The sequence below is a fragment of the Chrysemys picta genome, chromosome 1, assembly GCF_011386835.1.
Source record: "Chrysemys picta bellii isolate R12L10 chromosome 1, ASM1138683v2, whole genome shotgun sequence".
Classification (NCBI taxonomy): Eukaryota; Metazoa; Chordata; order Testudines; family Emydidae; genus Chrysemys; species Chrysemys picta.
In genome coordinates this window covers 295998628-296024834 of record NC_088791.1, presented here as the reverse complement: position 1 = coordinate 296024834, position 26207 = coordinate 295998628, and the positions used below count along the sequence as shown (strand labels likewise).

Sequence of the window (26207 nt, the reverse complement as noted above, 5' to 3'; positions counted from 1 at the left end):
GTTACAGTTACAAAGCCTAAGGCCTTCCTTCACAGTATGGTCTGGGTTAACTTCAAGTCTATAGCAATAGGGAAGCACTTGTAATGTTCCTCTTTGAATCTTGTGTTATAACTTTCCTACTGTTTATAGGAATATGAGAATTTACTTTTATTCTCAGCACCCTACATGATTAATGTGTTTATTTTATATGGAAAGTTTTGGGACAAAAAGTTAATGCAGTATCAGACAGGAACATTAGCAATAATTAGTGATGGTCATTCTGTTCAAAAGCTGAAAGAAACTGAAGAGCAATTAAGTTCACTCATTTTCTAAAAGTCAGGTGAAGAAGCAGATCTGGGAATCACAAAGGTAAATTAATTGAGAAGGAGACTGACATGTCTGCATGTGTAGATTAGAATTTATGGATAAAACCTGTAGGCAGTTTAAGGATTAAATAATATTCAATTCATAATTTGTATGGGGGGAGGGATAACTCAGTGGTTTGAGCATTGGTCTGCTAAACCCAGGGTTGTGAGTTCAATCCTTGAGGGGGCCACTTGGGGATCTGGGGCAAAATAAGTACTTGGCCTTGCTAGTGAAGGCAGGGGGCTGGAGTCGATGACCTGTCAAGGTCCCTTCCAGTTCTAGGAGATAGGATATCTCCATTAATTATTATTTTCATGCTGTGCTAAATCACTTTTGCAATTTAGAATATTTTTGTATCTATCCTGTACTAGATATAGAATGGGCTAGTTCCTAGTGTATGAGAATTCAGCTTTTTTGGACAAGTTTGTGAGTTTGCTTATCACTATGATTGGGATTTGGTAAAATATTTGTAATTGTGCAACAGGTTTAATCCAGTACACCTCTTGAACAGCAATTCAGCTCTCATATGCAGTGTTCAGACTGAGAAATCATTCATAACATGGGAGACACAAGCCTCTGTTTCTTTGCACATCAGCAACCTTGAAACAACTGCTCCATTACCTTTCTAATGGATGGGAGATTTTGGATACTCTGGGTAATTAAACCAGCAAAAACATGTCACTGGCACAGGCAGAGATAACATTAGGATTAATATCGTGGGCTGGTAGCAACAAGTTTCTCCACCTGATTTTCTAATACTCTAAATACATAAAAAAATATTCATGTAAATAACATGGGAATAGGGATTGTGTAACAAACATAGCAATGCAGAAAGCACTGGCAAAGAGATCGATTTAACAGACCCCTCAATTCCTAGGGGAATAGGGGAATGAGTACGGTATATTTATGTATTCAGGGGATTGGTATTCTTGGGTTAGCTAAACTGATATTTTAGTGACAATTTATGTTTACATTTCATAATATGAAATCATTAGCATTTATATAAAGCTTTTCATCTGTAGATCTCAAAGTGAAGGGAAAACTAAATAAACATCTCTACATATTGTTAAAGAAGTCTTCTCAGATGTGTTACAGAATATTATCATCCCTGTTTTTATAAATGAGGAAACAGACAAGAATATTATGTAACTTGCCCAATGTCACAGAAAGAATCAGTGGCAGAGACAGTGACAAAGCCTAAGTCTGCCAATACCCACTCTGATGCCCTACTCCCTGCACCATGTTGCCTCCATCACCTTCATCCTGAAAGACCCTAAGTTCCATTACAAATTCTGAGTTTTTTGTAATTTGGCATGTATTTAAAAACGGACAGCAACATTACACAGTTTGACAGGGAAAGAGAAGGTTACTGTTTCCAAAAGAAACTGGAGAAAAAATTTAGGGGGGGAAATTGTAATGATCACAAACTGGACTTTGACCAAAACACCAGAGTAAACACTCACTCTTACAACAAGTGCTATGGGATCTTTACTGATCTTAAGGACCGTGGTTTCTATTCTTCATTTGGAAGATGGTGCCTCTAACAAACATAACACATACTCAAAGAGAATACCGCCATCTTCTGAAATGCCAGTATCACTTCCTTCAGCACCTCGGGGTTCCTTGGGTTCTCACCTCCAAACACTGACCAGGCTCAATGCTGCTTAGTTTATAAGATCTGATGAGAACACAGCCCAAAATGGTATAGATGCAGTTTACTGCATCTCCACAATCTGTGAGCAAACCAGGCAGTGTGGAAGGAAACAAGCTGCAAAATCAAGATACATGTACGCATTTAAGCTAGGGTTGGGGAAGTGAGGGGCGGGTTTCCCGCTACAATCAATTCAAGATTCTGCTACCTCTAGTCAAGAGGTTAATAGAGAGGTTACAGGGGATGGAAGTTTGTGAGAGAAAGGAAGGAAATTAAAGTACCTGTAATATGTCAGAGATAAAGCAGAAAGTTTGTGTGCACATGCAAACAGGTTATGCTGTTAGCGCATTCCAGTGATAAGTTATGTACATCAAGACTATAAAAAGTATGTGGAAAAGACAAAAGCCTATTAGATCCCAGGAGCGAAAGGTAGAAGTTGATTGTGGGGCTTTCTCCCCGAGGGCCAGCAGAGTGTCAACAGTCTTTCGAATGTGACGAATATCCGACTGCAGGATGTCATACGGAGAGCAGAGGTCAGCCTATCCCGAAGGGCAGCCATTAGAACAAAAAAAAACAGTGCATAAAATTAAAAATACAAAAAGATAGCGTTTGATAAAGTATTACAGTATTCTATTACTAGTATAAATATGTAGGAATATATTGTTTCTTTCAATTATTCCCTTAATTTACTACATGCACCATCTTTCTTTTGTTTCCTCTAAATAATTAAGCTATCAAACAATATCAAAACACTAGCACAAATATACGGTGCAAGCTAAGAGCTCAATCCTGCAAATCTTTATAGACGTAGTCCCATTCAATCACTTAAATAGGACTAATTGCATGATTAAGATTTTGCAAGAACAGGCCCCTATAAAAGCAAGAAAGTTCTCTTAGCAGTTGAGACAAACCACGATACTGAAATCTCAGGAAAACACACTAAAAAAATAAATTGTTATGAATATACATACAATTGTTCACCTAACGTCACATGCACCTTAAAATCTGGTGATGAAATTGTTTACTTTGGCTGGTACTCTGGGATGAAAATTGAAAGAGACAGAAATGATACTGATTAGTTTAAGAAAATTTCCAAGCTGCGGAGTTTAAGGCTCAAACTTCTTATTTAAAATTTTACAATTAAAAATACGTGAACCTAGGCTATTCATACATTTTTGGAAGATATAAATGCCCATATGTAACTATTTAAATTGGAATACAAACATCTAAGCATTGCTGCATTATGAAAATTGTACTGAGCAATGATATTCACGATAAGCAGACATATTTGGTTATCATTACACAAAATCAAACCCAAGGTGCACACTGATCACTTTAAATTTTGGAAAATGAAAACAATATGATGTGTATTTTTACTCCAATCTCCTTTGCACACATAACCTCACTATCAATGCTCAACTCAATGTATATATGTAAGTTAGAGTATCTTCAATTTTTTTTTTAAGTTGTGTAAGATGTAGGAAAGACAGAGCCCCATTTCAGCAGTAAGTTCTAACTTCTTCTGGGCCAACTATATTCAGGTATTAAAGGAAAATAAATCCTAGTATATAATCAAAAACATGAAAAATCTGCAGGCTTAGCAGTCTAAAATACTTTAAGAACATAAGAACGTCCGTACCGGGTCAGACCAAAGGTCCATCTAGCCCAGTATCCTGTCTACCGACAGTGGCCAATGCCAAGTGCCCCAGAGAGAGTGGACCTAATAGGCAATGATCAAGTGATCTCTCTCCTGCCATCATCTCCATCCTCTGACAAACAGAGGCTAGGGACACCCTTCCTTACCCATCCTGGCTAATAGCCATTAATGGACTTAACCACCATGAATTTATCCAATTCTCTTTTAAACGCTGTTATAGTCCTAGCCTTCACAACCTCCTCAGGTAAGGAGTTCCACAAGTTCACTGTGTGCTGCATGAAAAAGAACTTCCTTGTATTTGTTTTAAACCTGCTACCTATTAATTTCATTTGGTGACCCCTAGTTCTTGTATTATGGGAATAAGTAAATAACTTTTCCTTATCCACTTTCTCCACATCACTCATGATTTTATATACCTCTATCATATACCCCCTTAGTCTCCTCTTTTCCAAGCTGAAGGGTCCTAGCCTCTTTAATCTCTCCTCATATGGCACCCGTTCCAAACCCCTAATCATTTTAGTTGCCCTTTTCCGAACCTGTACGCAGTATTCGAGATGTGGGTGTACCATTGATTTATAATAAGGGCAATAATATATTCTCAGTCTTATTCTCTATCCCCTTTTTAATGATCCCTAACATCCTGTTTGCTTTTTTGACTGCCTCTGCACCCTGCGTGGACATCTTCAGAGAACTATCCACGATGACTCCAAGATCTTTTTCCTGACTTGTTGTAGCTAAATTAGCCCCCCATCATATTGTATGTATAGTTGGGGTTATTTTTCCAATGTGCATTACTTTACATTTATCCACATTACATTTCATTTGCCATTTTGTTGCCCAATCACTTAGTTTTGTGAGATCTTTTTGAAGTTCGTCACAGTCTGCTTTGGTCTTAACTATCTTGAGCAGTTTAGTATCATCTGCAAACTTTGCCAACTCACTGTTTACCCTTTTCTCCAGATCATTTATAAATAAGTTGAATAGGATTGGTCTGAGGACTGACCCTTGTGGAACACCACTAGTTACCCCTCTCCATTCTGAGAATTTACCATTAATTCCTACCCTTTGTTCCCGGTATTTTAGCCAGTTCTCAATCCATGAAAGGACCTTCCCTTTTACCCCATGACAGCTTAATTTACGTAGGAGCCTTTGGTGAGGGACCTTGTCAAAGGCTTTCTGGAAATCTAAGTACACTATGTCCACTGGATCCCCCTTGTCCACATGTTTGTTGACCCCTTCAAAGAACTCTAATAGATTAGTAAGACACGATTTCCCTTTACAGAAACCATGTTGACTATTGCTCAACAATTTATGTTTTTCTATGTGCCTGACAATTTTATTCTTAACTATTGTTTCGACTAATTTGCCTGGTACCGACATTAGACTTACCGGTCTGTAATTTCCGGGATCACCTCTAGAGCCCTTTTTAAATATTGGTGTTACATTAGCTAACTTCCAGTCATTGGGTACAGAAGCTGATTTAAAGGACAGGTTACAAACCTTAGTTAATAGTTCCGCAACTTCACATTTGAGTTCTTTCAGAACTCTTGGGTGAATGCCATCTGGTCCCCGTGATTTGTTACTGTTAAGTTTATCAATTAATTCCAAAACCTCTTCTAGTGACACTTCAATCTGTGACAGTTCCTCAGATTTGTCACCTACAAAAACCGGCTATCAAGCTTCACAATGTAGTCCTAATTAATTATCAAATTTTCAAAAGCATTAAAGAGCTCTTCTACTCTGAGAAATGACTCTGCAGAATTTCTGTAGGGAAACTTGTCTACAGAATTTGCCCCACAGAATCCATGGTTATTGTGTATCAATAAGGCCTTCAGTTACACCTATGCCATCTCAGTAAATATCAGTGGGTTTGCACTGATGTGACTGATTGAAACCTAGGCCATGTCTGCACTACAGGGACAATACTGGCATAGCTATAGTGCTATAGGTTTATGCCTACGTAAGTTCATAGTATAGATGCAGCCTACACTGATGGAAAGCTTATTTTTGACAGAGCAGAAACACTACCTCGCTAAACAATGGTAGCTACGTCGACAAAAGCATTCTTCTGTTGACCTCACTGCATCTACCCTGGGGGCTAGGTACACAAAGCTATGTTGCTCAGGGGTGTGGATTTTTCACACACCCTAAAAGATGTTGCTATGTCAACCTAAATTTTGTGTGTAGACTTCACAGGAGTAGAAAGCTGTAAAAACTTAATTTTGTTACTCAAGCGATCAATGCAACACTGAATATACACAAAGAAAAGATCTGATTAGTGATGATGGGGTCATTTTTACACAGTTACTTTTCAGAGTAGAAGTATGCTTCTTACTCCAAATTCAAATGTTATATAAATCTCAAAGGAATAGTACTTGAATGTAGAAAAAAATAAAATAAAAAAGAGGGACACACACAGAGTTTAAAAACAATACTAAGTTTTGTTTGTAAATCTGAATTGAAATATAAGATTTTAAAAAAAGATAAAATCCCCAACTTGTGAACTTGAAATGCTCATTTTTGAGCACAGAACCTGTTAAAACCAAAATCTCATTGACGCAGATATGAAATATTATGTTTTACCGAAGACACTAATAAAACTAATGAACATTGCATTAGCTTTCTAATCGAGTACAACAGACTAATTTCATATCTGTCAAAAACATACCCAATTAAACAAAACCCAAAATATTTTGAAGCTAAATTAAGGTAATTTCATATCATTTTAAACAAGGATGTTGCTTTTTTTTTTTTTTTCCCTGAATGGAAATAGACACCTTTGGAGCAGACTGGAAAGAAGTAATTTCAGAGTTACTGAAGAATGACAGCTGCTGGTAATAGGTCTAATTTTACAGTCAGTGAGGAATTTGCTGACCAGAGACTTGCCAATGGAAGAGCATTCAAGAAAAGAAACCATGCAGAAGTTGCCAAAGCTTGCAAAGGGAATTTACTACAAGAACTGCTGTTTAGTGTTTAAACTGGTGAAATCAGACCAAGCTTGAGAAAAGCCTGACTATTCTGCAAATTTATTTGCTCTGTAAGTGTTTGAATATGCAAAGTAAATACTTCTCAAATTAGTAAACATTTCAAGCATGAGAGACCATTTCCCCCTGCTGGTACTAGGTAAAATCTTTCATATTATAGATGCCATCTAGTGCTTCTGAACAGGAGCTCAGGATACAATATTCTCTATCTTTTCAATAAGTAAATATAGTATTTCCACCTAAGTTATCACAATTTTAGTGACTCTGATGTGAATTTGATGTGAAACTAAAATACTAAAATAAAACAATCATATAGCTAAAGGGTATAACATTACCGAACAACAACAATTATGCCTGGATAATCAACAATTTCAAACATTCTGCTCTCCTCATTAAAAGCACAATTATTAGTCACAACTAAAAATCTAAGCACAGGTATTGTCCCAGTTACTAGTGATTTTTTAAACGTATGTGCAGCTGCATGCCTAAATGGATCATGCAGTTACCAAAACTGTGCATACAGAATAAATATTTAGATAGAGTAGATCGATATGGAAGGTTAATCACATAACTGGCTGTTTGCATGCACAAGCTCCTCTGATTATTCATGCATCTGCAGTAAATTGCGCAAACAAATCAGGTGTACAGTTTTGAAAAACAAGCCCATAATATTTTAATTCCTAAAAATAAAATCTCAATGGTACGTACTCAGAATTGCATGAAAGAATGCATACTTATGTGTATGTACTATATGATAAATACCTACCTAGGAAACTCAGGGTTAAGATTTTAACAGCATACTATACCACTTGCAACCATACTGTAGTCCAAATAGCATATATTGCCTAGCACAGTGGGAAAAATCCATACCTGATATAATTGCATTGCAACTCCATGAAAGTCTCTGGAACAAACTGATGAGGCAATTGGTCAGAATACGAGTGTGAATATAGCTGTAGCAGTGAAAACAACTAACAGGTTGGTTATAAGATCAAGTTTTAACAGCAACGAACTGCTGCGTGACACCTGTTCCATTACCTACATCCATCAGTGATGGCAAAGTACAATGGCTTGATTCTGCTAAAATGATCAGCTGTGAAATGGTAAACAATTTACCTTCATTAGGTATCAGAGTTAACATCCCATTGAGACTAATGAGGACAGTTTATACTTGTCTCAAAGCTACTGTTTCAAACTGTCCGAAGACTGACAGCCACTACTGCATGGGTTAACAGTCACTTCATATTTTGAAGATTATTTTGCAGTCGTAAAGACGCTAGGCTTAATGTTGATTTGTTTGTATTAAAGACATCTTACATTCTGGGGCATATTTATGCAACCAATTCCAAAAGAACATTTAAATCTGCATAATAGAACCATAGAAATGTACAACTGGATGGAACCTAGACAGATCATCTAGTCCAGTTATCACCTGACAGCTGTTTGTCTTTTCCTTAAAAACCTCCAATGATGGAGATTCTAAAAGCGCCCTAGGTAATCTGTTCCAGGGCTTTAACACCCTTATAGTTAGGAAGGTTTTCTTAATGTCTAACTTAAATCTCTCTCACTGGAATTTAAGCCCAACATTTCCTGTCCTGCCCTCAGTGGTTAAGGAGAACAATTTATCATCCTTCTCTTTATAACAACCTTTTATATATTTGAAGACTTATGTTCCCCCTCAGTCTTCTCTTTTCCAGACTAAACAAACCTAATTTTTTCAATCTTTCCTCGTATATCATGTTTTCTAAACCTTTTCACCATTTTGGTTGCTCTCCTTTGGACTTTCTTCACGTTGTCCACATCTTTCCCGAAATGTGGTGCTCAGGCCTCGTCAGTGCAGAGTAAAGTGGAAGAATTATTTCTTGTGTCTTGCTGACAACACTCCTGATAACACATCCCAGAATGATGTTCGCTTTTTTTGCAACAGTATTACATTGTAAACTCATACTTCATTTGCGATGCACTGGAACTCCCAGATGCTTTTCTGTAGTACTCCTCCTTAGGCAGTCATTTCCCATTTTGTACGTGTGCAAATGATTGTTCTTCCTAAGTGTAGTACTTTGCACATGTCCTTATTGAATTTCATCCTATTTCAGATCATTTCTATAGTTTCTCAAGATCATTTTGAATTCTAATACTGTCCTCCAAAGTTCTTGCAACGCCTCCCAGTTTGGTATCTTCCACAAACCGTATAAGTGTACTCTCTATGCCATTATCCAAATAATTTATGAAGATATAGAATAGAACTGGACCCAGGACAGATCCCTGCAGGATCCCACTCAATATGTCTTTCCAGCTTGACTGTGAACCATTGATAGGAGTCTCCCTTGTGAAATCTGGTATTTTGTGTACTTTTACCTTATACTATAGGTAGGGTGCTACCAATTTCACAGTCAGAAGATTTTAAAAATCATAAATTTCATGATTTCAGCTATTTAAATCTGAAATTTCATGGTGTTGTATATGTAAGGAGTTGTGTGTGTGTGTGTGTGTGTATGGGGCGGGGGTTGCAAGGTTACTGTAGGGAGGTTGCAGTACTGCTACCCTTACTTCTGCGCTGCTGCTGCTGACAGCGCTGCCTTCAGACCTGGGCAGCCAGAGAGCAGCAGCTGCTGGCCGGGCGCCCAGCTCTGAAGGCAGTGCAGAATTAAGGATAGCAATACTAGGAACCTCCTACAATAGGCTTGCAACTCCCTTTTGCTAAAGTTTGCCTTCTTGAAATCCATTGTCTTTATTCTGCTGTTTTCCCTCCTACCATTCCTTAGAATTATGAAATCTCTCATTTCATGTTCACTTTCACCCAAGCTACCTTTCACCTTCAAATCTCAACCAGTTCCTCCCTATTTGTCAGAATCAAATCTAGAACAGGTTCTCCCCTACTTGCTTTCTCCACACCTCCTGCCATAAAAAGTTGTCTTCAATGCACTGCATGAACTTGTTGGATAATCTGTGCCCTGCTGTGTTATTTTCCCAACAGATGTCTGGATAGTTGAAGTCGCCCATCACTACCCAGTCCTGTGCTTTGGATGAGTTTGTTAGTTGTTCCAAAAAGCCTCATCCATCTCTTCTTCCTGGTTAGGTGGTTTGTAGGAGACCCCTACCAGGACATCACCCTAGTTTTTTTTACCCCTTTTATCCTTACCCAGAGAGTTTCAAAAGGTCTGCCTCCAACTTCTATCTCAATCTCAGTGCAAGCATATATATCTTTGATATAAATGGCCACACCGCCTCCCTTTTTTCTCAGCCTGTCCTTCCTGAATAAGCTCTACCCTTCTATACCAATATTCCAGTCATATGAATTATCCCACCAAGTCTCTGCGATGCCAATTTTGTTGTAATTGTGATTATTCACTAGTATTTCTAATTCTTCCTGTATGTTCCCCATATTTCCTGCATTAGTATACAGACATCTAAGATATTCATTAGATTTCCCCTCTGTATTCCCTCTTGTATTCCCTCTGTATCTCTCTTTTGTCCCTGATATGATTATACTATAATCACATTATACATAGAATCCTGGACATATTTTACTTTGTGTCAAGACAAAACTTTGAAATTCGTTGACCTGTAATTGTCCTTATAACTCTGAGCACTCCTGAGAGGCTAAATGCTGTGGGCAGATGACTGAGTACCTCAACAGTATGTTCATACATATATTAGTATTAAAGGTGAATTTCAAAGCAAAAAAGTGAGCTTTTATGTACAAAGATGGACTCTGTTTTTTATCCCCTGCCTGTTTATTCATTTAAAACACTGGTTCTCAACAAGGGGTACATGTACCCCTAGGGGTGCACAGAGGTCTTCCAGGGGGTACATCAACTCATCTAGATATTTGCCTAGATTTACAACAGGCTACATAAAATGCACTAGCGAAGTCCGTACAAACTAAAATTTCATACAGACAATAACTTGGTTATACTGCTCTATATACCACTATGCACTGAAATGTAAGTACAATATTTATATTACAAGTGATTTATTTTATAATTATATGGTAAAAATGAGAAAGTCAGCAATTTTTCCATAATAGTGTGCTGTGACACCTGTATTTTTATGTTGGATTTTGTAAGCAAGTAGTTTTTAAGTGAGGTAAAAGTTCGGGTATGCAAAACAAATCAGACTCGTTCAAGGGGCAAAGTAGTCTGGAAAGGTTGAGAGCCACTGATTTAAAATATGTACGCCCTGAATTCCTTTGTTTTGCTCAGGGACCTTGGCAAGATCTTTGGAGAATCCTCTTCTGACACTCAACATTCTCTCACCATAAACTGGGGGCTGGAAAAGCTGCAACCCAGGACTCAACCTCCTGTAAAATTATCATTCTCCAAATCACATTGCATGTTTGCACCTTCATGCTACACTTGTCTCAAGGTCAGTCATGAAGCTCAGTGAGCATATGGTTCTGGAGTTCCCTTCAGCACTACCACTAAACAGCACGCCGCCTTATTCCACTGAAAGCCCCCTTCTGCTTAAACATGTGTAAAATCTTCCATTTTGATCACCCTCTTGTACTGAAACAGCATTCAGCCCATCCCAAATCATCCACTTTTCCTCCAGAGACATCTCTTAATGTGATTGGAATAACATGAGAAATGCTACTCTGTGGTGTAGGTTAGTAGACATAGGAGCTGCCAAGAAAGGGCTGGAGCTTAACGGTAATCTGTTCAGAAAAGAAAACAATTCATTGCAAATGTTGTATTCCTATTGCTGGATTCTCCTGAGACTGTTAGGCTATATAAGAACAATCAACATACATGCAAATGTTAGAAAGTGGGGAATGTCTTTCTCGGCACTTTTACAGCATATTGTTCCTAGACAGATCAATCTGGGCTTTGGCGTCCTGCTAGCTACTCACACAATCATATCTACCTACCACTGATCTTCGTTTCCAACATTTTCTCTCTCACGCTCACTCAGTAAAACACAGCAAACTCCAAACACTTTCACTCATCTAAGTTCTGAAACACAATGCATTTTCCACAAAGTATAGCAGTAAATTTGTCAATTACCATCCATGCTTAGTAAGCCTGAATTCTCTTACAGAATTCCACAAGATCTCTTATAAATTAAAACCTCAAACAAATGTACTTGATATTTAAGTGAATGAAATTTCATATGGGTAGAAACTAATGTTTGTTTATTTAGATTTATGAGATCTGACCCTTTGTTTAACCTTCTATGAAAACATGCAATATACAAACAGTCAAATGGCGCCAAAAATCTATAACAAGTCTGCAATATTAGCAGAGAAAGTTTATATTTCATTGAAAGCTGCAAAGAGAAAAACAAATGTAAACCCTTACTCACAGAGGCGACGTGTGGAAGGTGGGGGCAGGTGGGGTCACGTGCCTCCCACCCCCCAGATTTCTCCCAGGGTTTATATGCCTTGCCACGAACCCCACTGCATCCCACCAGAACCTTTAAATTGTGCCCCAACACTATCAACAGTTAGTGTCGTCTCTGCTTACTCACGAACATTAAAACAACAATAATTGTTGTTACCCAGTAAGCTGATTTACTGCAATTTAACAAGAAAATTCAGATGTAAGATTATTGCCTCATCTGAGCTTGTCACACTATGCTGTGGCATTCAAGGGATCTCATGTTAATATACTGCTCCTTGGATATTTTTATGACAATTGATTTTCTTTTTTTAAAAGACCCAATTAAAAACAGCCACCTTCCTCCTCTCCCTTCCCCCAAAAGGCCACTTCCCAGCAACTCTGATTATGAGTGCATCAAAGGGTGGCTCACATCTCATTAAACATTCCACACACAGGCTGCATACATTTTGACACAATATTCTCATGACAGGGAGACATGCCGTCTGATTTCTGAAACTAAACTTTTAGCCCACAATATGCAGCCATTCTAATATTATCATGAATATTTTACATTACATAACTTTATGAAAGCAGTTACTGTGCATTAATAAACTCTAACAGCTGGCCAATATAATCATTTTTAAAATAGAGACCTAATTCATAACACTATGGATTACAAAATTTAATTTTAACAGAAATTCATTGTAGTTATAAGAACAATCCTCCCTCCCAATCCCTCTTCAAATTGCAGAAAGGGAAAAAACACTTTGTTTTCCTGTCCTTCAAATAGAGGTCAGACTAATGGATTTCTTCACATTCTGAAAAAGGAATCCTTTCGTAATTTAAAAACACTGTATTCAAGTCTCATCCCAAAGTAAAAACAAAACTAAACATGTTTTTAGACTCCTGAAAGTAAACCTTAAAATAAAAGTGCTCTCAGAGCCTTAGTTATACTGTTGGCAAAAATACAATGACAACATTAAGTAATGTACAGTTTTATGTTTGTAGTTTTCTATTTTACTGCATTAAAAACTAGTTTGTACACAAACTAATTCCTCAAACTGAAGGCCAATTGCTTGAAATGAAATTGTCTTTAATTACATCAGACATATTTTTAGATACTGGAACAGATTCTGATCTAACCTGTATCAGTGTAAATCCAGAGTAACTAAACTGTATCATAATGAGCTACTCCAGTGTAATTTTTATCAGAATATGGACTACTGGCATTCTCTACAGAAACCTGAACATGTAAAATCTTAAACTTTCTTGAGTTTACTCCATTTAGTCATTTCTACAATGATATTTTAACATCACAGTAGAACCTCACTCATTTGCCTTTTTTCTAATCTGCACATTCCTCTCCTTACATCTCAGCAAAAATGTGAGAGTGCTGAGATGAGATCTCATATTACCAATTTCTTTGACAAAATGTACTACAAAATATGTAAAAAGAAGAACAGGAGTACTTGTGGCACCTTAGAGACTAACAAATTTATTAGAGCATATTACAAAATATGTAATATAGTATAAAGTATAAATACTTAAAACTAAACTAAGCTTGTAAAATAAAAGCACCAAGTAAAACACAGTTATCACTCTTTAAAAACTTGCTAATTTTTCCTTATATAAAACTAATTATCTACTTGCTGTATTTACTAGTTATTTTCTATAGGAAATATAAGGAGGTATTGAGATTACTGAAAATACTCTTATCTACCTATCTATGGCAAAACAGGCATGTTTTCAAAAATGACTATTATCCATTTTGTTATACATTATACTTGTTTTATTGTTGAGTTTTCTAATTCACAAAATTCAGTCGTTTCTTAATGGGTCTTCTAATCATGAGGGGAATTAGACCCCAATCCAGCAATGCCTTTAATCACAATAAATCTCACTAAAGACAGTAGGACTATAAACTCGTGAATATCTCACATGAACACCTTAATAGGACAATTCATGTGCTTAAAGCTAAGGGCATATATAAGTGCATTGTTGAATGAGGGTGTAAATGTTCTACTGTAATATTTCATAAAATAAGACATGAATAATTTTAGCGATGTATAAAATAAAGAGCCTTCAACTGTAAAATAATACATAATTTATGCTTTTTGGTATGTTTTCGGTCACATGATATTGATGGACATAATTAAAAATTACCTCTGGTATACCCAGTTTCCTACATGCATCCAGAAAGTTTTCCACATTTCTCCTGCATTTGGCCATGCTAAGTTTAGGCTGCAAGAACAAGAGACCATAGATTAATGTGACAGAAGCTAATAATGTACAGTAGTCATCATAAAATTCTGCCTATTAAATGACGTTTCTACTGCTGATGCAATATTTAGGTTAGGCTGTTCCTGAAAAAATAAATTAGGAAATGGTAAACAGCAGATTGACCAACATCTAATAACTGACATACTGAACTGCCAACGTCTCCTAGTGCCACGATGTCTCCCTGCCACCACCCATCCACCACGGCAGTGACCTCTATGACACTAGCAAGGGCACAACAGTGGAGGAGGCCAGTGCACTTTATAAGCGTCCAAGCGTATGATTATACTGCAATTAAACATCCACGGCTGGCCTGTGTCAACTGACTCGGACTCATAGGGCTCGGGCTACGGGACTGTAAAACTGCAGTCTAGATGCTTGGGCTGGAGCCTGACCTCTGGGACCCTACAAAGGGGGAGGGTTCCAAAGCCCGAGTTCCAGCCCGAGCATCTGCACCACAATTTTACAGCCCCACTATCCGAGTCAGCTAACATGGGCCAGCCAAAGCTATTTAATTGCAGTGTAGATATACCCCAACTCATGCTGCGACCTATCTCAGCAGCTGGTCAGAGGACACTTTCAGATGATCTATAAACCTCCAGAAAGATGCTAAGAAATAAGAGCGTGGAAACCTTTCCTTTCCCATTGTGTTTTTGTAGTTGAGGTTTTTTTTCTGCTTTTTAAAATTCATAATCATTGTCCTGGTTTTCATTCATTTCTATTTCTCCGTGTTTTGCAATTCTGTTGTTAATGCAGGTCTTTGAGTTGGGTATATGTTCTCCTTACTAATGCACGTTATTAGTAGTAGGAATTTTTAGTAATGATGTTCACATTGCATTACAGACTCTGAAGTGGAATTTGCTTCCATGTTCTTCTAAAATGTACTACATACCATAAAATTTCCCTTCTATGCTCTCTCTTCTTCCTCTCAATATCAGCCTGTCTCTCTCTGTGTCACTCTCATCCGGCTCAGCTGCACTGAGAGTCTCCCATGTCAATCACTATCTTTTAATTTCCATTGGATGACCGTGTAGTGACTGGCCCACTCAACCTATACACTCTCAAATCAGGCCTCAATTATGCAAGGACATTCAGGAAAGTGAAAATGAATTAAAGTGATGAAGATAATATGCATAAAAAAAACATATTAAACCCTCATGTGGATGCTCTCATTCAGAATTAAAGTGGCCTTAGTTCGTTGCTGTTTAATTTTTCAGGAGGCCACTTTACAAACGTGCAGCTTTTGGGTGCACTTGCTTTTGTACATGTCCAGTCTCTAGTTCTGAAATCAGGAGTGCATCCAACTCACTACTAGGCTCAGTTTGTGCACATGAAAGTCTGGCTTGCAAAGTTCTGAAAATCTGTCCCCTCTAATAATCATGTGCAGTGGAAGACTGGCTTACCTGCAAGAAGTGGTAATACTTCTCAAATGGGAATTTTACAACCCAAACATCTCAGGCTGTTTTAGGATGTGTATAAAGGGAATCATAGTTCTTTCACATTTAATTTTTGGATATTATGAGGAGAACTTGATATATGATTTCAACATACATTAAGAAGAGTTGTATAAACTCTATAATGTCGTTTCTATATTTTTCACATTGGTTCTTTTATCATATCGATTTTTAATTAAAAACCTTCCAATTCATTTTTACAATTACTTCCTTAGTCTTTTAGAATTTCAAAGATTCCTATAATATGATGTGTTCTTTGTCCTATTTGTCTGACTCAAGACTATCAAACCTCTTACAGTGGCATTCTGTGTCACCAAAGCCAATCCATTATTTCCCTACTTTAACAGAAAAAAGTGATAATGATATTCCTGACCTTTAAAGTGAAAACTTAACAGCACCAAGAGAGACATTAGCTGCCTAGCATTCTCCAGAACTTTTCTTTTCAAGGTTAACTATGTGTCAGTAAGGCCTGAAAGTGTTTTGTAAAACACTAAGAACAACCTTTTAGCCTTGGAAATTCAGGTCTTGTCTACTCTGCGAGTCTCTGCAGTGAAATGTGACATGACAAGAATCAAGTGGTTTAAAACCAACAACTGAAAATATAAAATGATGGGGTCAAAATTAGCTGTTACCACTCAAGAAAGAGATCTTGGAGTCATTGTGGATAGTTCTCTGAAAACACCCACTCAATGTGCAGTGGCAGTCAAAAAAGTTAACAATGTTAGGAATCATTAGGAAAGGGATCAATAAGAAGACAGAAAATATCATATTGCCTCTATATAAATCCATGGTATGCCCACATCTTAAATACTGCATGCAGATCTGGTTGCCCCATCTCAAAAAAGATATAGTGGAATTGGAAAAGGTACAGCAAAGGGCAACAAAAATGATTAGGGGTATGGAACAGCATCCATATGAGGAGAGATTAATAAGACTGGGACTTTTCAGCTTGGAAAAGAGACAACTAAGGGGAGATACGATAGAGGTCTATCAAATCATACCTGGTGTGGAGAAAGTAAATAAGGAAGTGTTATTTACCCCTTCTCATAACACAAGAACATTTGGGATCACCAAATGAAATTAACAGGCAGCAGGTTTAAAACAAACAAAAGGAAGTATTTTTTCACACAACGTACAGTCAACCTGTGGAACTCTTTGCCAGAGGACGTTGTGAAGACCAAGACTATAACAGGATCAAAAAAGAATTAGATAAATTCATGGAAGATAGGTTCATCAATGGCTATTAGCTCTGAAGTGTCCCTAGCCTCTGTTTGCCAGAAGCTGGGAATGGGCGACAGGGGATGGATCACTTGATGATTATCTGTTCTGTTCATTCCCTCTGGGGCATCTGGCATTGGCCACTGTCGGAAGACAGACCATTGGTCTGACTCAGTATGGCCGTTCTTATGAAAGGGAAACATTTTTTTAGCCACGATTGAAAACTCCTTGTTTTCTGTTAAAATCTATATTCTTAAAAGCCTTAGCAGATCACTTTACAATCAGCATGCCTCTCTCAGAATTAAAGATAAGGCTTTATTTAACAAACATTTAACCAGAGGTACACTCAGAAAAACTGCACAACTTTATGCATCGTATTTTGAAAATACAGGAAACCTCTTTAGAATCAAAGTGACATCAGAAATCTAGAACAGAAATGTCCCCACTAAGAGAAACCAAGTCTTCCATAAATACAGGAAAAATCCTGAAGAAAGTTGAAAAGAAAAGGAAATTAGGTTTGAAAAAAGTGTACGCAAGTAGATTTGGTACAAAAAAATCCTTGATGGCCCTGGTCCTGCAATCAGATCCATATGCCCTAGTGCCTTTGGGGAGTCAAAGATTGCATGACTAGGTCATACGTTTCTCTTCTGTCCTGTCTGTGACAAAAAATGAGTTGTTTCCATATTTAACAAAAAAAAAAAAAAAAAAAAAAAAAAAACAACCCCTTGCTATGTAGGATTGTTGTTAACTCAATAAATTGCTAAACTCATTGTAGCATAATGTTTCCCACATGTTTAGAGTGCTGCAAATCTGCAGATACCCACTTTATATCTGCGGATATAGGCATCTGCAGATGTGGATGCGGATACCCGTGGACCATTTTCGTGGATTCCGGAATGGAGGCGGATACAAATTTTGTATCCACCCCAGGCTCTACACATGCGTATTAGAGTACATTATAAATCATACCGTATGCTATGACAGAACATATTAACAATGCACCAGGAAGTGGAGAACTGATTTTGAGGAAAGTATCCACTGGAACAAAATCTTGTCAGAGGATAATGATCACCTGCTACAACATAAACAGCAAGGCATTTATGGAAAAATCTGACCTCCTGCAATCTAGATGGTATAGACAACAAACCTATCATGAGCTTCAGCCAGTCACAGACCAGTTTATTCATAATAAAAGAGAGAGAAGTGTATGTGGTTTTTTTAAATAGCTCCAGTACTTCATTTTTATGAAGATTTGAGTTACTGCCAATCTGAACGGGGGGGGGGGGGAGGGGGGGGGGGAAGTACACGTTTGTAGGCATGAACACTACTCACCACCCAATGACTGTTTTTCAGAAGTAGATTTAATTTGATATTAAAGCTTTAGTTTTTCTTTTTTTAAAAAATATTTGACTTACTACTGCTGGTGAGGGTACATGGATACTTCCCACAGATCGAGGACGAATGTGATTGACTAAATGACAGAGAACGACCCCATCCATAAGAGCAGACCCCAAATCTTCAGGCAAACAAATCTTTAGTCTCATTTCAATGTTCTATAAAAGAAGAACAAACATGTCACCACTTTTACACAGAATTAGAAAGAACCACCTCCCCCAAAAGCAAATATCCATATTCTCTATCACATCGCCATGCCTTTCCCCATGCTACCCACTATTGCAGTGAATCCTCACCCAAGTCCAGTTTGTCAAGCCCCACATCTCCATTTAAATTGCTCCTAAAAAAAACCCAAAACACCACACTGCCTCATTCCAGGTCACCCACTGGAAATGTAACTTATGAAAAAACAATCACTTTAACGGTGCCAGAAATGAGTAACCACATGTGTCATCTTATTACTGTAATGCTTGTCCTTCCTCATTACATCACCCTGCTAGCACCATACTTTGCTACTCTTGCTTGTTGCCTCATATCTAAAATTATTCTTTTTATTATAGTAGCACCCAGAATCCCGAGTCAGGATCAGAGCCCCATTGCATTAAGCCTCGTACAAACACAGAGTAAAAGATGGCCACTCCTCAAACAGCTGAAAAGAAACAAGTGGGAGTAACAAAAATTGGAAAGAATGCAGAAGGGAGGACAAGGTTGGATCTGTAATGTGCACTACTGGGTAAAAATATGAAAATTCCCTACTCAGACAAAAGGGGCACTTTAATTAAATAAATGTCAAGTTGCAAAACACTCAGCAAAGTAGGGCACTTTGAAAATGTTTACAAATTTTCTGGAAAAAAAAAATTGCATTTTGTTACAAATGTGTAACTTTTATTGATTTAGGCTCCAATCTTGCAAACGCTTTGGCATGTGTGTAATCTTATGGATATGAGTAGTCACATTATCTTAGCCTGGAGTTTTCATACTCCTTCCCAGTAGAGCACATTATTATTATTATTTATATAGTACCCCAAACTATGTTATGTCCTTTAGAGAACAGATAAAAATATATCATCCCTGTCCCTTGCATTCCCTCCCCATTTCTGTCCGTTTGCTAAAATTCATTAGTTGCAAGAGGTGTTTACCAGTAATAGGTAACAAGCTCTGATTGCTGTAATGAGCCAATCAGTAACAACTACAAATTTGTGCACACTGCCAGTCTATGCTAAAATAGTTACCTCTGTCCTCCTTCCTCCGTCTGTTTGTCCATGTCACCCAACTCTTCTATCTTGTCTTTTAGACTGTAAACTCTTTGGGGCAGGAACAGTCATTTACAATATGTGGTATTCAGCCTATCACACACCCCTCTGAGGCCTCTAGGTGCCACTGTTTTATAAACAGCAGCAGCAGCGAAGCTAAAACGAACCATGCAGGCACCAGATAGGCATATGTGCAAAGTGTAAGGGAGGCAGAAGAGGTGGTGGTGTGCTTAACTAAATAACCCTTCTAAACATTAGCTGGGGAGCAGAAACGCCCTTACTTATTTTAGAAAAGAGGGTTTTTTTTAAAATTCAGTACATATTTAAAAGTTGCTCTATCAAGAAAATATATATGTTTTAAATTAGTCAATGGACAAAATTCAAGTTGATCATAATAATGCCAGATGATGCTACTATTCACTTGTAACACCAAATGTATTTTAAAGCAATAGTGATGTAAAATTATCTCATATAACTTCAGCAGTTGTAATGCAATGAACGTTACAGATACATATAAGAACACTTTGTATTTGGGACCGCTTGCAACTGAAGATCTTAACACTCAACACTCTTTGCAGTAATTATCTCATCACTGTTTTATAGATGGTGAAACTGAGGCACAGAGAGGTTTATAAATTTTAAGGCCACAAGCGACCATCTAAACTGAACTGCAATACACAGGCCACAGAACCTCACCCAGTAATTCTGCATCAAGTCCATAACTTCTGTTTAAGCTATAGTGTATCTTTTAGAAAGATACCCAGTTTTGATTTAAAAATCTCAAGTGATGGAGAATCCACCATATTGCTAGGTAAATTGTTGCAATGCTTAATTATCTATACTTTAGAAATAAAGCACTAATTTTGGTCTGAATTTGTCTAGCTTCAACTTCCAACCACTGGATCTCATTATGCCTTTATCTGAAAGATTAAAGAGCCACGCCCACCATCAGAAACCTCTTCCCCATGCAGGTACTTGTACACTGTGATTAAGTCACCTCTTAACCTTCTTTTGGATGAACTAAATAGATAGAGCTTCTTAAGTCTCTCAATGTAAGATCTCTTGTCCAGACCTCAAATAATTCTTGTGGCTCTTTCCTGAATCTTTTCCAAATTTGTCAATGTTCTTTTTGAAGTATAGACATCAAAACTGCATACAGTATTCCAGTCATGGTCTCACTAATGCTGTATACAGAAATAATGCCACCTCCCCACTCTCTGATATTCCCCTGCTCATACATCCAAGCACTGCTTTTCCCCTAAGATTAGGTAGCTTTCCCGAGGGCAAACAGGAAATACATGCTTTAGCCGCAAATCTGCAGCCCTTCACATTGTTTTTCACATACCTCACGCAATTGCTCCACAAGCTCTTTCTCTTCTCTCATCTGTTCCATTTTCCTCCGAATTGTAAATTGAGGGTCTATGGATTCCAAATTTCTCTGTGGTCTTAAAAATACTGTGATTTTAAAGAGAGAGATATTTAGTAAAAACAAGCCATCAAAAACTTTTGCTTTATTAATTTTCAGATTAAACAAAATCCTTATTCACGGTCCCAATTATGTCTGTTGGACGATTTCCCGGAGAGCATATAGAAAGAAAATCTGATATAGAACTACAATCATAAAAGTGTATTTGCTTGGGGGGTGCTCATAACAGAATTAATGTATTATTGATATAAGTGGAATATATAGACATCATTCAGGGCCATATCCTATGGTCTTGACTGGGAATTTTACCAAATTCGCATAGCATTTGTCCCTTAGAGTTTTTGATCTGTTGTTAGAAGTCTTGCTACTTCTATCATAGGACTCCTCTCTCAGTCTTTTAGTTAGATCCCAATCCTACAAGGTGCAGGACTCCACTGGAACGGAGAGTATTCAGCACCTTGCCGGATCAGATTCATAGCACTCTCCAATTATTCATGACTATCTTTCATCTTGCCCTTCATCAAACAAAATTGTGTGTTTGACTCCTAAAAACTGAATGCCTATTACAGCACCTCTGAAGGCTTGCCTACACTAGAGATTCCCATTTCATGTGCAGTATTGAAGTAGGTCCATACAGAGTTTTCCTACAACCATTCCTGGTGCTATGGATTATTTCATCCATCCTGTAACTTCGGGCACAGCAGGGACATAAACTCAACAGTACCTAATGTATATTTGCACTTTTAAACGTTTTCGTTGTGTTCCAATGACAACTTTTAATGGTTCTTTCTTGTACATGTATCATGAGGGTTATGCCCACCGATGCCCTCCCACACTGTAGATACCATGGCAGAGGATCACCAGTTCTTGTGGCTGGACTGACTCTAGGCTTGCTCATGCATCACGAAAAGTGACAAGTGCTCAAGAAGGGATGTAACTTGTATTTATTACTTTTCTTTTTATGTAATATGACACCCTTACGTGGGTCATCAACATGGGGAGTTAAACCCAGGTCCTCTGGTTCTAAAAAGCATAAAACTCAACTGCCTGAGCTAAAAGATGCAGCTTTGTTAGCTCAAGGTTGTAGCAGACTCAAACCTCTATGTGGTTCAGCCACCACTTGTCATTTGACACCACTGGGTTAGCCATTGGCTGCAGGATGCAACCCAGACCTGTTAGGTTGAAGTCATCAGCAGGCTCAACCACCTCTATGCATTGTACAGCCACTAAAGGGCTGCTGGTGGTGTGTAGGGGGGGTGTAACAGCGCCACACTGAGTAAGCAAAGGATATGGTTATTTCCAGATTTTTAGATTTTGTTGCATTGCTGTTTTGCTTTGTTTCTTTTGTTAGGATTATTTCCTGCCCCCCTGAACTAATGCTTTCCTTTTTTTGGTCTCCCTCTGGATACTGAGATGGGAGTGGTCTGGTCCTGGTGCAGGAAGAGGAATATATCCACAGACTCCTCCATAAGACTCAGTTAGTTACTCTCCATCTCCCTCATCTCCTGCAGTGGGTGGGGGAGTTTTGGTGAGCCACGGCTTGTTCAAAATGCAGGAAGAAAAGTGGGGGATGATGTTTTGGTCATTAAGATACATAGAGAAGGAAGAAGTCAGGTATATCTGTAAATGCAAATGTCCCAAATGGACAGATTGCTAATAGCCATTAGTGATGTAGGGGAGAGACCTCAGTATTTATATAAAATATTAATAAAATTATTATAACTTTTCATTAAATTGTTACAAACTTGTTTATGCCTCTACTAAACGTCAAGAAATAGCTACAAATATGTTACAGCCAGGATGCTTGGATATATAACAGTACATATGTTTAGCTAAGCATGTTACAAAATGTTAAAGTTAATCCAAGAAGTTCCAGAAGATTTCTGCTTCTATCTTCCAAGATCAAGCAAACATCAAAAAGACAAAATACTTAAAACATTAATGTTTTACATGGAGGCCTAACTGTAAAAAGGAATGTAGGTATGTTATGCGAGCAATAAATCTAGGTTGGAAAGTGGCAACACGAACCCCATTTCTTTTCAAAGGAAAAATCTCTGCTTGTGTTTTTGAAACTCCAGGATAAACATGTGTAGTTGGAAATGTTTTAAACGTTTATTTCTTAAATATTGAAACGGCAAACACCTTTTGAGATGTGTATTTGCAAATATTTTGTATCAAAATGCAAGCCTTTATATAACTGCCTGATATTATTACAGGAATAATAAGATGTTTTATGTAGAAATATAGCAAGGTCATTTGATGCTATAACCAGTTACTAACATAAGAAGCCATTTAAGTATAGAAAATTTATATTACTGGAGAATTAATTAATTACTGGCAGTGTGCAAGCAAACTCTCACCCAAATCAGGAAGATAAGAAAATCATCATTCCAAAAACTGTCACATGGAATCAACAACTTGAGCTAAAGACTTTCTAAAAGTTATTTAATTTTAAGAGACTCTTTTGAGAACTAAAAACGTCTATATAAAGATCGGTTTCAGAGTAGCAGCCGTGTTAGTCTGTATCCGCAAAAAGAAGAACAGGAGTACTTGTGGCACCTTAGAGACTAACAAATTTATTAGAGCATAAGCTTTCGTGAACTACAGCCTTGTTCTTCTTTTTATATAAAGACCAGGAGTGTTTGGACTTTCTGAAAGCAGAATTTAATTTCCTGACAAGCTCTAATAAAACTGAAAGACTCTCAGAGACTGGACTGAATAAAGACTAGCTTTGAAAGTTATCTGATGCTTTGTTGCCACAAGAAGAACAAAGGCAATTAAAGAAATGCTGCATATATTCATTAAACAGACTGCATAAAGTGTCATGTCAGCCAACATAAAGGTGGCAGCAACCGACTTTCAATCTGAACAGGTCTGAAAGAGGTGTGTTTTCCTGTACTTTAATGAAAACAGGAAGAAGAAAGGTATAAAAACTCTAAGTGAGCACCTGTCACACACCTCGTCTGCTACCCTGCTCGAAGACAGCTCTTCACAAGCAAACTGGCACAGACATATAAGAAAAGCAGGGAAGACTCAAAAAGAAACCAAACCAAGGAAAACCTCCACAAGACTTTAACATGGATTGATGAGAGAAAGTTAACAAGGACGCTCCAAAGGAATAGGTTTAAAACTCTTGTAATGACTTTGTTGGAATGTTTAAAAGCTGTAGTACCTTAAAAGCCTAATGGTATCATGACCCATATGTCTCAAACCTGTCTGCAGGGTACATGGGTACTGTCAAACCAGGATGCCTTTCTCCAGTTGATACCAATCATCTTTGATGACCTACACCAAGCTTGAATGGCCAAGGCTGGCCTGAGGAGACTCTGTCAGGGGCAAGGCACAGTGGCCTCCTCTGAGCACACTTCTGCCATCTCAGAGTAGAGACAGCATGGAATGAAGCAGCAAATCTGAACCAGTTCTGCTGGTGCTTGTAGGAAGAAATCAGAGGTGAACTGGCTCATGTAGAGATGCCTATGAACCTAGACGCCTTTATTGACCTTACCAACCGCAAAGATGATTGACTGTGAGAATGAAGAGAGAAGAAGGGAGGTTCCCTGCAGTTCCCCTACCCGCGTATACTGACATCTTCTGTATCACCCGCCAAACCTATGCAAGACAATTTGGCTCGTGAGCGGCTCAAACTTGAAGAAAAAAATGCAGACAGCACCACCTGTGCTTCTACTGCAGTGAAGTTGGCCACGCTGTCTTGGCCTCCCCATTACAAATGCTGAGAAGCATGCGGAAACAAGCCAGTCCAGGCATGATGGGGGGGGGGGGGGCGGACCAGCCTGGGCCTTGACAGAATAGCATTTCCCTGTACCCTAAGTCCTCACTGAGACGCACTCTGAGCCCCATCCAGGGGCTTTGCATTTGCAGATGCCTATCCAGTTGCGCATCCCGGGGGACCCCTGATAGATTCCTATTCAATGGGCCTTAATAGATTTGGGAGCAGAGGACAATTCGGGAGCAGAGGACAATTTTATGGATGCAGCTACAACTCAGACCCTACAGATTCACCAGCTACACAAGGCTGTGCCTGACATGACTGAAACAATTGACAGCTCCCTGCTGTCTTCAGGTCCAGTTGTGGCGGAGACTATTTCCCTGGAACCTGTTATTCAGGGACACAGAGAAATAACACAGTTTGGCATGATCCATTCCCCATATTTTCCCATGATCCTTGGCATCTCCTAGCTAACCCCTCATGATCCCATCATGCACTGGAGAGAACAAAAGGCCACTTTTCCATCAGAATTCTGCCGATGGCACGGCCAGGGTCCAGTAAGTGTTGCACTCATACCCAAGAAGGTTCAAGTAGGTGTGGTTACCTGCATTGGTACACCTCTTAGGGGCAACTATGGAACCCCCCCCTCACTCCCCCTCCAAGTACTGTGACTACACCAACATCTTTGAGAAGAATGCAGAAAGCCTGCCCTGACACTGGAACTATGATTGTCTCACAGAACTCCAGTCAGGGACAAAGATACTGTTTGGGCAGATATTCACAATGTCAGAGCCTGAACTGGCTGGGTTGCGAGAATATCTCCAAAAGAACTCGGCCCGAGGCAGTGGTCATCTTCAAATCAGCTTCATCAGCCAGTGCCCCAGTCCTTTCAGTTAAAAAAAAAAAACAGCACCTTCCGCTGCTGTGTTGATTACTGAGTCCTAAATCAAATAACAATCCAGAACTGTTACCCACTACCCCTAATTCCTGAGTTGTTGGACCGAGTGGGGGTTGCCCACATAGTCACTAAACTGGATCTCCATGGAGTTTACAGTCTCATTCGTATTTGAGAGGAGGACAAATGGAAGTCTGACTTTTGGACCCACTATGGCCACTTTGAATATGTAGTTATGCCATTTGGACTACCGCCCCAGCAACATTCCAGCACTTTGTTAACGATGTGCTACGAGACCTACTGGACCAGTTCATGGAGGTATACTTCAATAATATGTAGATCTTCTCAGATGATCTGAACACCACTCACATCCACACAGTCCAGGAGAGACTATGATGACCCAGTCTCTATGCTAAACTTGAGAAGTGGGCATTTGATCAGACCTCAGCCGAGTTCCTGGGTGTCATCCTGTGCCTGGAAAGATTCGAGATGGATCTGCACAAGGTACAGATTGTCCGCAGTTGTGCAGTCCCCCACAAGGCGCATGACCTACAATGTTTTTTAGGCTTCACAAACTTTTTACCAGAAGTTTATTTCAAAATTT

At 38.5% G+C, this 26207-nt stretch overlaps 1 protein-coding gene across 16 annotated transcripts in view; it reads right to left on the bottom strand.

The window, feature by feature from the left end:
- Nucleotides 1-26207, bottom strand: part of LRCH1 (leucine rich repeats and calponin homology domain containing 1) — a 253247-nt gene that overhangs the window by 15786 nt on the left and 211254 nt on the right. For 8 of the 16 annotated variants that reach the window (XR_010600758.1, XR_010600750.1, XR_006172727.2 and 5 more), the window contains 4 exons: nucleotides 20901-21010; nucleotides 18323-18460; nucleotides 14122-14199; nucleotides 2278-2535 (listed from right to left, as the gene is read on the bottom strand). The exons of 1 other annotated variant lie outside the window; for it this stretch is intronic. Coding sequence is in view for 6 of the 15 variants with exons in the window: in XM_042842717.2 (XP_042698651.1) it covers nucleotides 14122-14199; nucleotides 18323-18460; nucleotides 20901-21010 (326 nt within the window). In the remaining 9 variants the exon portion in view is untranslated. Of the gene's footprint in view, nucleotides 1-2277; nucleotides 2536-14121; nucleotides 14200-18322; nucleotides 18461-20900; nucleotides 21011-26207 lie in introns of those variants that run through there. 7 more of the 16 variants (XM_042842717.2, XM_065593597.1, XM_042842719.2 and 4 more) reach the window with 2 other exon arrangements.